We start from the raw sequence: 14269 nt of genomic DNA, 5'->3' as shown, positions 1-14269 counted from the left end.
TCAAGCGAAAATGACATAAGAGTGCCGCGAAAAAATATAACGATCGCAGTAGGCGTGTGCGTCCGATGCGAAAAGTTTTTACTCTCAATATACACCGATAAAAATTTGTACGATCGATTCGAATGTAAACAGCACTTAAATTTAAAAAGCTTTTTCATTTCAATACACAACCAAAGCGATTTGTTTTAGGATTTCATGTGCAAATTCACTAAGATGCAAGATGAGATTATTTTTCCCTGAGCTTTGTTGTGTTTTTCCTTTGGATGTGATGTGTTTTGCTATTGAATCGAACTACATATGCTAAACACTTCATTCTCAAGTGGAAATGAGTACAGCACAAATGTATGTGCAAAACACTTGATTCGGTCAACTGTGTTTCAATTGAAATCTATATGAAAAACAATGTGACATTCATATGAAATTGAGGCAACGATATATCTAATCATTTTTATGTGCATTTCAGATAAATGTAACATGATTTCCACTAAACATCGACAGGTTTTACACTCATTTTATAAGTTAAGTTTATGTTTTCATGAATTTCATGTGTTCTACAAATAGTAATAGTTCAAATGCTTTCAGGGTGGCAAGTGACCGGGAAAACCGGGAAAAAGTCGGGAATTTCGTTTCACCGGGAAAAATCGGGAAAAAGTCGGGAATTTTAGTGTAAATCCGGGAAAAATTTACTAGCCTTAATCGTAGTAAATCATGATTTTCCTGATTAAACAAATGAAAAGTGAGAGGTAATACTCCATTTTGTGTTTAAGTGAGAAGTTCAGTAAAAGTTATGAAACATCGTATTGTCCCACACAGGTTTTATGGTACACAATCGAACATCCCATGTTTCGTTCAACAATTGTAAGGGTTTTGCAGCAATAATTAATGGATCAGAAAGCATTTCTTAGTTGTTATCAACAACAGCACATCGAACGGATGCTTTTGCTGGATTTCTGTTGAATTTCAGAATAAGTTTGCATAATATAATTGCAAAAGAACATGTAACATGTTTAATAAAACTATGAAAAATTCTTAGGAGCCTTCATGTTTTTGAGTGGGCTAATGATTGTCCTAATTTCATCATAATTTGTCTCAGTAACGTCATCTTGAGACAATACTTGTGTTGTAATCCTGGTATTGATTTCAATAGGATTCACAAAATTTAAAAATCTGTCGACTTTGACCTTGTCCACCGTTTGCAAAAAGTATTTGATTTCCTTCTTTAAGAGTTGAAATTGGTTTCTGAAAGTTTGTGAAAAATCTTACAAAGGTTTAGAAAAACCTTACAAAGGTTTGATTTGTTCAGTGAATGTTTAATGTTTAATTTATATTAAATATCATTACCTATGGATTTCATAGTAGGATTCACAAGAATGTGGGTGTTGATGTCGACGAAGAATCAAACTTAGACCATCTCAGTCACTAGAGACATAGATTGTTGTTGGTGTTTTTCCAGAGCGACAGAAGTCCATTTTAAGAATTTTAGAAGGATTTTGTTCTGTTTCGCCAAAATTCAATTTTGAAAGAATATCGTATATGTTGTTATATGGAATCGGGAGGATAATTGTTTGTTGTTCATTTTTAACCTTAGGTATACTTTTTTTAGACTATACTTGGCTAGTTTAGTATTGGAACATACCAGAGATGGGAAATCCGTTCACGAACAGTTCAACGAGTTATTTCTCCTCGAAGAGTGAGTGAATTTGAGTTCTTTATTTAAGAATGATAGTTCTCTATATATAAATGAAACAAAATCGAATTCTTGTAGGATGTATACAAGTTAGTTGCGTTTTTCGGAATGTTTGCTGGTTTGAGGAATCTGGTAGAATTTACACACATTCGTGACCTTTGATAACGTATAAAAAGAGAATTATTGTTGGTAGAAATACATGCAAAATGTACTCACTATTATTGGAACTGTAATCTGTAGCTGTCATTTTATTTTCGAAGAAACATACAGAGTTTCAGAAGAACGAAACCAAAAATTCAATAGAACTAATTCTTTCGGTAGAACTAATAAGTTTTGAGTGATTCTTTGTAATGAACGGTTTGGCCCATCTCTAGAATACACTCCTAGATTGAATCCTAAGAGTCTTAAGTACTACTGATTTTGCAGAAAGCCTTAACAAGACTTATTTAGTGGTAGTCTTACAAAAGACTGAATAGTTCGGATAACAACAATTTCAATTTTAATTATAAGGCTTTAAATTTAATTCTTAATTATTTGACTTTCAAATGACTATAATAATATCGAATTTGGGGTAAAAGCTGCACTTTGGAGAATTATAGAGCATGAAGTCTGAATGAAATGTGTTGATTTATAGACAAAATTGCAAGAATGTTAATACTGTATTCCTTCGTGAAATGCAAGACTTATCACTTTTATCATATCCACTGGCCAGCTATGTTTCTTGTTTTAATCCTACTGTTACCTCGAATTCATCTTGAAGAGCTAGTACATACGAATAACATTAGTAGCAAAGCAACAGACGAAAAAAAGATGGAATACATTGAGGTTGGTTCTAAAGATGAATATTTGGAAAAATTGTGTATGACGGTTTTAAACGTCGTTCCAAGGATTATTTAACTCTAAAATCTTCTATTAAGCAAATCCTCATACTTAAACAAAAACGTTTTGGAAGTCTTGTGGCTCAGCGTTTCGTTGATAAGGCTATATTGAATGATGGGAGCGTAATTTGTTAAACAGCACTCAAAATCATATAATCGATATAAGGAGGCTGTCGAACCGAAGAAACAGTTTCTAATCAAGATTAGAGCTTATATTTTCACTCTGCGGATCTCCACCTGTTCACCCTTTTCACAACCGAAAGTCGGATCCGGATGAAATTCGTATGGGACCACAAGAAAATCGGTTCAGCCATTTCTGAGAAAAATGATCCCTCAAAAACGTTACATACATACATACGTACAAAATTTCTGATCTTTACGAACTGATTCGAATGGTTTATGACACTCAGCCCTCCGGATCTTGGTTCGAAAATCGGTTTTCGCAGTGATTGCATTACTTATCTATATGAGAAATTCAAGAACGACTTCTTCCTATTGTTATGTGCACTTGGCATAATCAATATTTCCTATTTCTAAATCGATATACCCAAGAAATACTTTATTTCTCAACTCTCGATGTTCTTTTGGATATGGATTTCTAGCAATATTCAAAAAAATACTGAACATAGGCGATTTGAACCTGTTCTAAAAACCGGGATTTTTTTGTCTCGCGCACCGGGAAAAAACCGGAAAATTGAAATCGGCAATTCACTTGCCACCCTGTGCTTTGCACATGATGCTAGCGTGCAAATTATTTGTTTTTCAGTGTAGGTTCAATTCAATATTCAATTAGAGTGGTCTTCTGTGTGTCAAGTTGACGATTACAAAGAACTAGCGATAATGGAGATTCCCATTTTGAAAGAAATGGTGGTGAGATTGTTTTAAGTTTTCGGTTTCTTGCATTTTTGGTGAAACCCAATTTTTCTTTCTTTGTTTCATCTTTTTCCATGATCGTATCGCTAGTTTAGGGCGAATTCTAGAATCTTGAAAAATTCTACCGGAATCTTCAAATCCATGACATCTATGAAAGAGAATGGTGTGTCGTTTTTCTTCCGGAAAGTAGGCAGAGCATCGGTATTTCCTTTCCCGCTTATCCGTTATGCTTCCCTGTGAACGATGGGAACGGAGACAGCCGAAATCGATGGCCATTATGTTGTAGAGAAGTTTAGCTTAAGTTGGAATCAGATCATTCCCAATACTGTTTCCTAAGCAATTATTAAACAGGATTGATACCAATACAATTGTCACAATGTAACGCAACGTAATGTATATTTTTCAAGAGGACCCAAATGATTTGAGTCTTGAGTGTAAAACAAATGCTTTGCTGTACTGAAAACGAGTGCAAAGTTTCCTCCAAATCGGAGCATGGCTGTCGCGGTCTTGAGTTCAAACATTACACAATCCGTCACTTTTTCTTTTCCCAACAGACCTACCGTGACCGCAAGACACTCGAGTTCACCTGTCACACCGCATTCTTCGTGTCCATTGTCATTGTCCAGTGGGCCGATTTGATCATTTGTAAGACCCGCCGTAACTCGATTCTCCACCAGGGCATGAGAAATTGGGCGCTCAACTTCGGTATCGTGTTTGAGACGATTCTGGCCGCCATCCTCTCGTACACGCCCGGTATGGACAAAGGCTTGCGCATGTTCCCACTCAAGTGAGTATCATCCCGTCTGTTGTAACCGAATCATCTTCCACTTCAACGTACTCAATTTTGCTTTTCTTCCGCAGATTCGTCTGGTGGCTGCCAGCCTTGCCGTTCAGCTTGTCCATCTTCGTGTACGATGAGATCCGTCGTTTCTACTTGAGACGCAATCCAGGTGGTTGGTTAGAACAAGAGACGTACTACTAGGTCAACAAATTTATATTTAAAAAGATTAATTAAAGAAGAAAAACTGAAAAAGGAGGTGAAAACAACAGTGAAAAAATAACAAAAAATGAGCATAAAAAAGTAATTATATTTTTTTAATTATTAAATTTATATAAAGTTATAAATTATGATTTCCACACACGAAGAAAAGCAAAAGGATAAAAACTAGTAAAAATCGTGAAGAAGATAAGAAGCAGTATCTCCCGTCCTCATCAAGTCAAAGTCCCCTCGCACCTCCGCGTCACTGTCACATAAAATGCACACTAAACACACACACAGACAGACAAACAGACACACAGACATACACACAAATCCCAATCACGTCTACACGCGTATGTGTTCGTGCGTCTCTCATAGTTACTGTCTTCTTGAGAAAGAGTCACACGCGCCTGCCATCATCGACCGAAGTCAAACAACACCAACAACACTCGTACAAACAGATGCCATACAGCGTGCCTAACGAAACGCTCGCGATGTGTTCGTAGTCACTGTCACAAACAGACAACACACCGGACACTCAATACTGAAAAGAAAAACACACAAACACACACACACACCGACACCCGATTTCGCATTTTTTTTTTCGGAGCCGCTAACCGTTACTTGAATTGCGTGTGCGGTAGGTTTTAAAATGGCATTAATGACATGCAAAACAAAACAAACAAACAAACAAAAAAAAATGTCAATAAGTAGATATGTGTGCGTTTTTTTCCGTTATTTTTCGGCACTTGCGTTCGCGATTTACATGAGCGCACACTCACTCGAGCACGAAAAACCATTATTAAACGAACCGTTTGAACGTTCATTGTGACAAATACAAACACATTCTCGCACGCGCTCAGTAATACAATCCTCCTCCAACCCCATTCCTGACCCTATACATCCATCCCCCTCACTGTGTGCTCCCCTGTTCGAACCCCATTGTTTTCCCCGCGGTTTTCCAAGTCCCTCCCGCGCATACAAATATCCATCGTTTCACCCCTCTATCTTTCATCATTCTCTTATTATTAATAAATTAAAATAAAAAAAAAGAAATGAAATCAACTCGTTGTTAGTTACAAACAAAAGCTAATTTAAAAATTTAAAAATAATGAAGAAACTCTAGTAGTAGTGAGAAGAATCAACAAAGAACTAAAATTTAGTAGCAGAAAATTAAGAAGAAAAAAAAACAAGGATAAGCGCAAGGAAAAATTGTTAACGAAAGAAGTGAATATATTAGAAGAGAATAAAAGTTGTTTTTATTATTGTTTTACACCACATTTGAGTAACCCCCCTCCCACAAAACCGGTTAGTTTTAGTCCCATCCTACCCAAATACCCCCCCCCCCCCCCCCCGTATCCGTTGATCCGTTGAGCTAAGTTTCACTATTCGAATCCCGATCTCGTTTCCCTTCCCCGCTCCCCCACTCCGAATGATTTCGGTTTTCGATTTCGTTTGTGGTTTTTTTTTCGTTGACACTTCTACGGGAATTAGGTTCTCTTGTAGAGGACCGTATCCACCGAGCACTGGCGAGGCGCATTCGGGCGGAGACTTTACCAAGTTTCCGCCCCGCTTTGCCTCTGAATGGGCGGCTAGACGTGCCCAGGCAGTGGACGTGGTGCGGTCTACCGGTTTTTTAAAAAAGAAGAAACAAGAACTCTTATTTGTTAGTGCATAAAACAAGCGAAAATTGTTGATTTTTAGCTGATATAAAACAACAATTTCAACAAGAAAAAAAAAAGATATAAAAAACAACACAAGAAGCTGAAAGAATCCAAGCGTCTAATAAAAAAAATAGGAAGCAGAAAAAGTAAGCAACGCGTCACATAAAACTGCCCGATTGTTGTAAACTAATTAAAAAAGAAAAAAAAAACATAAGGAAAAAGTATTTCAGCAAGAGCAAAAACCCATTTAAATGTAAAGTGAAAAACCAACCGCAGATAAACCAAGTTAGCTAAATTTAAAAAGCAGGCTATTTGAAATTAATACCAATAAATAAAGGAAAAAAAGAAGAAAAACTCGTTATAACGCTGTAGAACAGAACAAACCACACAGAATAAATTTAAGAATAAAGGAAACAATATTTCTCTTCATCAAACACTCTCACGCAGAAAAAAAAACAAACAAACCAAGATACAAAACAAAAAGAAAGAAATTTAACAAAATACAGCACACGCGCAGAACAGACTCTTTCAAATACCAACCGAGGATGATACCAGCAGAAAAAAAAAATGTCAGAATAAAATCAGAACAATAGTATTTAACAAAAATTACTAATGGAGTGTTTTACTGACCTGAGTGACCGCCCTTCGGACAAAACCAATTGATACTACGTGTCGGAAACCGGGATATTTTTTCGGAATATAACACAAGATTGTAGCTATGGTGATACCACAGCTAACAGATATACATACAGGCTGGAGCCAAATTTTTCGAAAACCTATGTGTGTTTTCAATTTGATACACGTTCCGGACAGGGTCACCGCCTCAATCTTACCAAAGGTTTCATTTTGTTCCGGAACGTTAACAAATTCCTCTAGTCTACTAGAGGAATTTTACAACTATAGCTATGTGTTTCGTTTATGTATGCAAATAACATTAGTTTAGGACTCAGCGAGGTGTTAACTTATTCGAATTTCGGTGACCCATTTCGTATACAGAGCAAACCATGTTCCGAGGCACCGTTCCATTGACCGGCCCCGCCTTTGTATACACTTTTTGAGGCCTCTAATGTTACATCGAGTTTTATTTTTTACGGTCACATTACAGCAATAACGGCCGAAATAACGCAGGATTTTCGGATGATAAATTTAAGGTTCTAATTATTTCGACTCGTTAAAAGCTCTATTGAGGTTATGTATGATGATTGTAACGACTGGAAGAAGTAATGACGGCTTTCTCTGTCACAAATCACTAGGCAAACGATTTAATTCTTAGATTGCCCGATGTTTCGGCCGTGTTTTATAGTCTTTTCAAGGAAAATTTTTGATGGTCTTTTCAAGGAAAATTTAGTCGTTTTTGTCGAGTACGTTGATTGTCAAGCGTAAGAAGTTCAAGTTCGAACACTCAGCAATGCGATTCACTTTTAGTTACATTTTCCTCGTATATTTCAGCTTTTCGTGGCATGCATTACAAAATCTTCAAATTAGCTTCATATTAAAAAATATTATTAGTCCCGAAAAAATGTGTTTTTTCTAAAGCGTTTAAGTGGTAAAATATGCATATTAGCATAGTGTTCCGTCCGGCTTTGTCGAATCAAAACTGTAGATGAAGTTTCTGTTTTTTTTAGTTAAACGTTATTCTACCTTCTCAGTAGGCGGTTCCATTTTTCTGGTAGTTGAGCGCTTGGTGATGTGCAGTATGTCGGCACGAAATATTCGTTCAGTTTGTTGTTGTTCTTTCTCTTGCAAAAATAGTGTAAAAATTCGGTGTTTCCTTCATATAGAAAGAAGATTTGTTGTTATTCTACGTGAAGTAGAAATACTGTACAGGTATGTAGTGTTAGTTTAAAAAAAAATATGTGGAAAAAATTTCGGAAATTGTTCAGTAAAACTAGTCCAACGGGGTTCCAACTCCTCATATTAAAAATGGTTCAACCGTGGACCTCTGTCTGCCGGGTTTGTTGAACGAAAAAAAAAATGGCATTCGGTTCAACGGTCTGTTTCAAAATCGGCAAATGAAGGCCCCGTGTTGGTCTCCCGTTGAACGATTGATTGGACCAATCATCCAACGTATTGGACCAACGGAAGGACCACCGTTGAACGTTTTTTAAGAGGGTAGCCACGGAAAACACAACAGAAAAGTAATATTTTCTTTGCTCGATCGGTTCGAAACTATACTGCGATGTTTCAGCAGCCAGTGAATTATTTCACTACTTGGCCGTTGCATCATGAATGATTTGTCGGAGTTCAACGTGGTAAAGCTCTGCTGCCTAGAATGACATTCGAAAGCTTTTGACATCAGCTTTCGGTTTTGGTTCATGTTTACGCTTCCCAGTGAATTCTATCGTGCCGGTTCGGCTCGATCATCGGACCGATTGAGCACGACACCGATCCGATCGTAGCACTGCGATCGGACCGTCATCGGACAATGCTGCACCATTGGCATCAAAGCTTTGACATTTACAGCGCAGAAGAGTGAAGAGATACCAAATCAAGGTATTATCCCAGATAGAGTGAGAAAGAGCATCGGACCTTTTGTTTTTGTTACGACTGAAGAGAGTTTAACCTTAATGTCATTCGCCTATTTGGGTCAGAATAACGCTGACCTTATGTTTGGAAAGGGGAATCGAACCGAGGTGGACTGTTTGAAAAGCATTGACCTACCATTCAAGCTATATTCGTTCTCAGAGGTTCGTGCTACTTGCTCGTTTGCATTGTTTTGCATTTGAACGATTACTTGAAGCTTTATGGTTGTATTTGCCAAATATAACGCTCGCACGATTACGGACTAAATTGTTGTGATATGAAACTGATAGGGCAATATTTGGTTTTCTTTTCTACTTATGTAGGATTACATGCAGGTGGATGAGTTCGATTTGTTTCTATAATAGACTGAGGGAAGTAAATTTACCAAATGCATTGATTTCCGAAACGTGTAACATATTTTCAAAAATTGCAACTGGCCACAGATTTCTTTTGCAAGAATACCAATAATAGTACACTCGAACGTATATCAAAATCTCGACAACATGTTTTGTTTTGATATGGTAATGGATTTTGTCATTATCAAGCACAAATTTTCTTATGTGTAATGTACTCAACGAATTACAAATGGGGCATTACAGAAACATTTCCACTTCACCTCTGTGAGGAGAACACCCAACACCCTGATTTACGAGAAATATCTATGTTCATGAGGCGCTCATTTCACAGATACCTATAAGTTACAAAAAAGTAACGCTTCGTAACGCCTGTAAATTAAAAAAAATGTATCGCATGTAATACTTCATAATGCCTATAACTTACCAAAAAGTAACGCATATAACACTTTGTAACCCCTATAACTTCCTTAAAAGTAACGCATCGTTACTTGTTTATTGTAAGAATCTAACCCGTATAACGGTTTTTAACATTCAAAATTTCCACAAAATAGCTCATATGATTTGTAACCCTCAATTTAAGAAAATTATCGTATGCAACACTTTTTAGCTTCTTTAACTTAACGCATCACTTTCCATCTCACGGTAATATCTAGTGAAACGCTTCGTAAATTGAAACATTTTTTCCATATAAGGGACGGGTATAGCGTGTTGGGTAAATCGATGCATTTCAAGCAACCCACCTGGGTTCGATTCCCAACCCCGCACATAGGGTCAGAAAGTTTTTCTAGCCCGATAAGGCTAATGACCTTAATGTTAAAACCTCGATAATCGGAACAAAAAATATCCATAGCAGCTTTACGCAAATGTTGTCTCAGATAGATAGGCATAAAAAAACATCGTAACGTAAATAGCTTCAAAAACTAAACTATATTTAATGTATTATTATTATTATTTTTATTATTATTATTAATATTATTATTATTATTATTATTATTGCATTTATTTGACCTCGGTTTGATCCTCCATTTTATGTGGTCTTGACTCTGGACTCTGTTCTGCTTCGTAGGGCCTATTGATATAATTTTGTCGGATACAAGACAAATACACACCAAGGCCACCAGAGTCTATGTTCTGGATTCACGCATTCAAAAGTATGTATGTGACATTACTCACCCGCCTTTTTAGTTATGCTTTTCAATTTTTAGCGGAATCTCATGTGATGCCAAAAATCGAACACCGTTTCTTTTCAAATTGGTCAATCACTTTACTAATAAATTGGTAATAATTTTATTTTTCAATTAATGGAATCAATCGAATTACTGAAACAGTTGTTATCTAGAGGCTATAACTTTCCATTGACATATATGTGTGCACTTAGTTAAAAGTTATACACTGAAAATTAAAGTTTGACGATAACCGAACACACTCCCTTAACGGTCCTCGTGTAAGGTTTCCTTATAACAGTTTCCAAGTTACAACGATTCGAAGAAAGTGCGTACCAAAATACATCTGCCCTTTTCAAAAATCAATAGTTGAGGTTGAGCTGGTCTCTCCAACCATGCAAAACAAATGGTTTGCAAATCTGAAGACTTGTTCAAAGTTTCATCTAAATACGAGCATTTCGTTCCTGATTTTACCATTTTTAACTGCTGTTAACTTCTGTAATTGCTTTTCTGTTAATTCCATCTTAGTTGGCGTTGAAATAAAATGCAGCGGCGCTGTTCATCAGTGGAGCTGTCAAATCGATAAGAAAACTTTAAATTTATATTTTTTATAATTTTCGATAAATTTATTTGAGAAATCATCGCAGAAATAGAAGAAACAGTTTTTGTCAGTTTAATTCATGTTTCCATACGCGGATGTCGCTACCTATAAGATAGTTGAAGACAGCTGTTGTATTCACTTGCTGTCAATTATGACGGCAGGCAACTGCTGTGTACTACACCAATTTAAGAATACGACCGTCCCACGACAAAAGGGCCTAACTGCAAATGACAGTTTCTCTTTGTTTACTTTTTCTTTCATGGTTTACCGAACTGATTTCATATATGACGTTTTACTCTTCGCAAAACATTCAAGGTAAAACTACAAGCTTTCGATTTATATTGAAAACTTTAGAGAATTTGCAATAATGGCTCCGTAATAATCAAAAAAGAAAGTAAACAAAGAGAGGCTCTCATTCACAGTTAGGCCCTTTTGTCGTGGGACTATCGAATAGTTTTCAAAATCTACCATGTTGAACTTATCAGTAGTTGACTCATTACGGACCCTGTCAGCTTAGAGAAAAATCAGTCTTCAATTCAGCTACGCCCTCGAAAGGAACATCACTTTGAACATTTAACACATTAATTATTAGATGAAAATCAGAAACAATTGGACAGCTACTATTAAAGTTAAATTCCAAAAATGCTCTGACAATTTAAACATCCTACTTTAACAACAAATGTTTACCACAAGGTAAGTTAAAGAAATAATTCACGCCTTTTTTTAGAACGGCCAATAAGCCATCCATCAACATTCACTTTGAAGAGTAATTTCGAATGACTCGGAACTCGCTGAGAGTAAGTCATAATAGTAAACGGCAGAGAGAATACTCTATCTTTCATAGCTCGCTTGCAATTTCTTTCGAAAGTGGAAGTTGACAGGTGGCTTATTGGCCGTTCTAAAAAAATACGCGTGAATTATTCATACAAATCAGTGCTGATGTTGATGCTTAGGTTGTATTTCGTTGACTAGGGTCCCTTCGAGCAGAGATGCCAGGTAAAAGTTTCAAATGTCTTCAGACAGGGTTGAAAAAGTCTGTATATTCGAACAAAATCTGCAGTCAGTAAGTATGTTTTGCTGGCAGCAATTTCTTTATAAAGTATGATACGCTAAACTGACTTGGTGAGCAAAAAAAAAGGTCGTGACAATTTGAAAAGTCTGTAAATATTGAACGAAAGTCTGCGAAAAACTCGATTTTCAAAAGTCTGCACAACAAAAAATGTCTGCAGCACTATGTACGAAATCCGCAGATTTACAGACGAATCTGCAGATCTGGCATCTCTGCCATCGAGTGATTTAACACTCTTGTGTGCGAAAATTGTGTCACACAACTCAACTGATTAGTTCGGCTCATTTCCAAATGCAGAAGAATAACAACAGATGTCACCACTGAAACCCCCAATGACACGTTCAGGACAGTGACACCTACAACATCGCTGATCATCACCATAGGATTTGTAAACACCACTGCTAACTAATGGAACCACGTTGTCTCCATCTCTTTGTGCACCGACACCGCGAGAGAAAAGGAAAGTGAGTGCACAAAGGCTCCGCTGTGGTAGTCGTGGCTGTCGCTACCATAAGATCTGCGCGGTACGGATGAGTGCCAGTAACATTCCATCGTTTGGTGGGTGGTTCGGGGTTGGTTTTCGGGTTGACAAACAACGACGTCGCCGACGACGATGACAACACATTTTCGCTACTTTTGCGGGCTTTTCCTTGAGTGTCCCAACATTCCACTGGTCGGGCGTGTGAGTTACCCGTTGAGTGACGCACCATGCTGTCCCGCGTTGGCATTCCCAGAAACCGTTTTCAGTTTCGTTGATGAGCTTGAACTGCCCGGTGGGTCGGGGATTGCGTTGTGCGTTGTCGGTTCCGCGTCTTTCACATGCCGTCAACAACGTCAGTAGTTGGCAGTGTGCATTCCGAACGTTGTTTGCTGGCACGCACCCGCTAATGTAATTGTGGCATCGGGTTTCTCGTGTTGCACCGTGTGTGGTGATTTCCCAGTGAGAGTGTAAAGCGCAGCAAGCTAATGTCAGTCGCGAAAAAAAAGCCGATTTCTATCGTTCGACCGTAACCAGACAAATAAACAACAAATCAAGCCGGACTGCCAAAAGCGCGGATGCATGTCGAGAGGTTGGATTACCTGTCTGTGATGTTTGAAATTTGGTAGGTTTCAATTACTATCATTTGTGAATTTGTGCGGGCGTGTGTGTGTGTGTGTCAATGAAGAAAAGCGTCGCCGTAGGAAGCCTATCCGGTGCGATATAGGGCTTCTTATCAATGGTGGATAACAAGGTCAATTACGGTTTGAAGTTTTCGATTTTTTTTTGTTGCACTGATGTAACGATTCATTTTGCTGCTGTCAGAGCGATAAACAGCGATGAAATCAGCTGGCCAGTTGTTGGTGTTGAGCAGTTATGATAACGAATTTATGTGCATGGTGCATGGACTTTATTCTCTGGGCCTAGAGTTCATCGGGGTTTTTTAATGGATGATCAGTAGTCGCTTTGGAATTATTAATTCACGGAATCTAGAAGAGTAGTTTTAGGAATCTTAATTAGTGGTTCGTGGTTTAGAATTATCCTTCGTTAATCATTACACGAACTGGTTTGACCATAGTTAAACACACACATTTGTGATTTTAATGAGTGGTGCAATTGATTTATTTATACTCCAAGTTAAACTCACAATCCAGTTATTTCAAACTTAGTAAAAGTTGTTTCAAGCATTCATATTTCATTGGTTTATTCAGGTCTGAAAATTTAATAATCTAAAAAACATTTTTATTTCGAAACAACTCGAACTTTATTCATTTGGACCAAACTATTCTCGGCCTTTTATAAGCAAAGTTCTCTCCATCCATGCTATAGGCTACTGCGATTAATTGATGATGCAATATTTTCAGAAACTGACGTCTGACACTCACAAAGTGAAGGGGGTTCTTCCCGAGGCGGACGGCAGATCCGGATTATTGCAGTAAAACACAAAAAGTCACTGGAAACTAATCACTTAACTGTGTTTATCCCGCTTAATATATCGAACCGTTCGAAGGCGTGTTCAACCGATGATTAGAAAATCGAAGCGAATGCGATCTATTCTAAATTGAATTAACTTGATTTATGATTGAAAGTCTGTGAAATCCGGAAAATCGAATCTTTTTTTAAGTTGAATAATGAAATATGGTAGCCACAGTTTGATAACAAATCAAGCTATTAGAATTCATTGTTATGCTGATGGTCGCTTCCATTTAGACTAATTGTTCTGCGATGGATTCATACTTATTGATCATCATCTTTACTGCAGCTAAGAATATAACGAAGATTCTAAGATTAGTGTTCGTGCATGAAATAGGTCTTCATGCCAGTGCGGTAAAATTTCATTTTCAATCGAATAATATAAGATGAAAATAAAATTTATGGCCGCTGACCGTCAGCATATCCCTACTAATTCATTTGACTTTTGCTGCCATTTTCAAGTGAAGCTCCCGGAATTCATCGTCAGTTGAATAATCGTACCTAGTCATTTGACGTTTTGCTTGC

At 37.3% G+C, this 14269-nt stretch overlaps 2 protein-coding genes across 8 annotated transcripts in view; both read left to right on the top strand.

Annotated features, from left to right (window-relative positions):
• Positions 1-6690, top strand: part of LOC131435941 (sodium/potassium-transporting ATPase subunit alpha) — a 148873-nt gene extending 142183 nt beyond the window's left edge. For all 7 annotated transcript variants that reach the window (XM_058604301.1, XM_058604282.1, XM_058604274.1 and 4 more), the window contains 2 exons: positions 3993-4225; positions 4300-6690. In XM_058604301.1, the coding sequence (XP_058460284.1) occupies positions 3993-4225; positions 4300-4420 (354 nt within the window). In that variant the 3' untranslated portion in view covers positions 4421-6690. The remainder of the gene's footprint in view (positions 1-3992; positions 4226-4299) is intronic.
• A 5864-nt stretch (positions 6691-12554) lies between these two features.
• The window catches only part of LOC131435824 (sodium/calcium exchanger 1), a 367945-nt gene continuing 366230 nt past the window's right edge, over positions 12555-14269 (top strand). Inside the window, exon 1 of the mRNA XM_058604051.1 lies at positions 12555-12896. The gene's annotated coding sequence lies outside the window, so the exon portion shown is untranslated. The remainder of the gene's footprint in view (positions 12897-14269) is intronic.

This window comes from Malaya genurostris, chromosome 1, assembly GCF_030247185.1.
Source record: "Malaya genurostris strain Urasoe2022 chromosome 1, Malgen_1.1, whole genome shotgun sequence".
Taxonomy (NCBI): domain Eukaryota; kingdom Metazoa; phylum Arthropoda; class Insecta; order Diptera; family Culicidae; genus Malaya; species Malaya genurostris.
The sequence above is the reverse complement of the archived record's forward strand: the minus strand, read 5'-3'. Positions and strand labels throughout refer to the sequence as shown.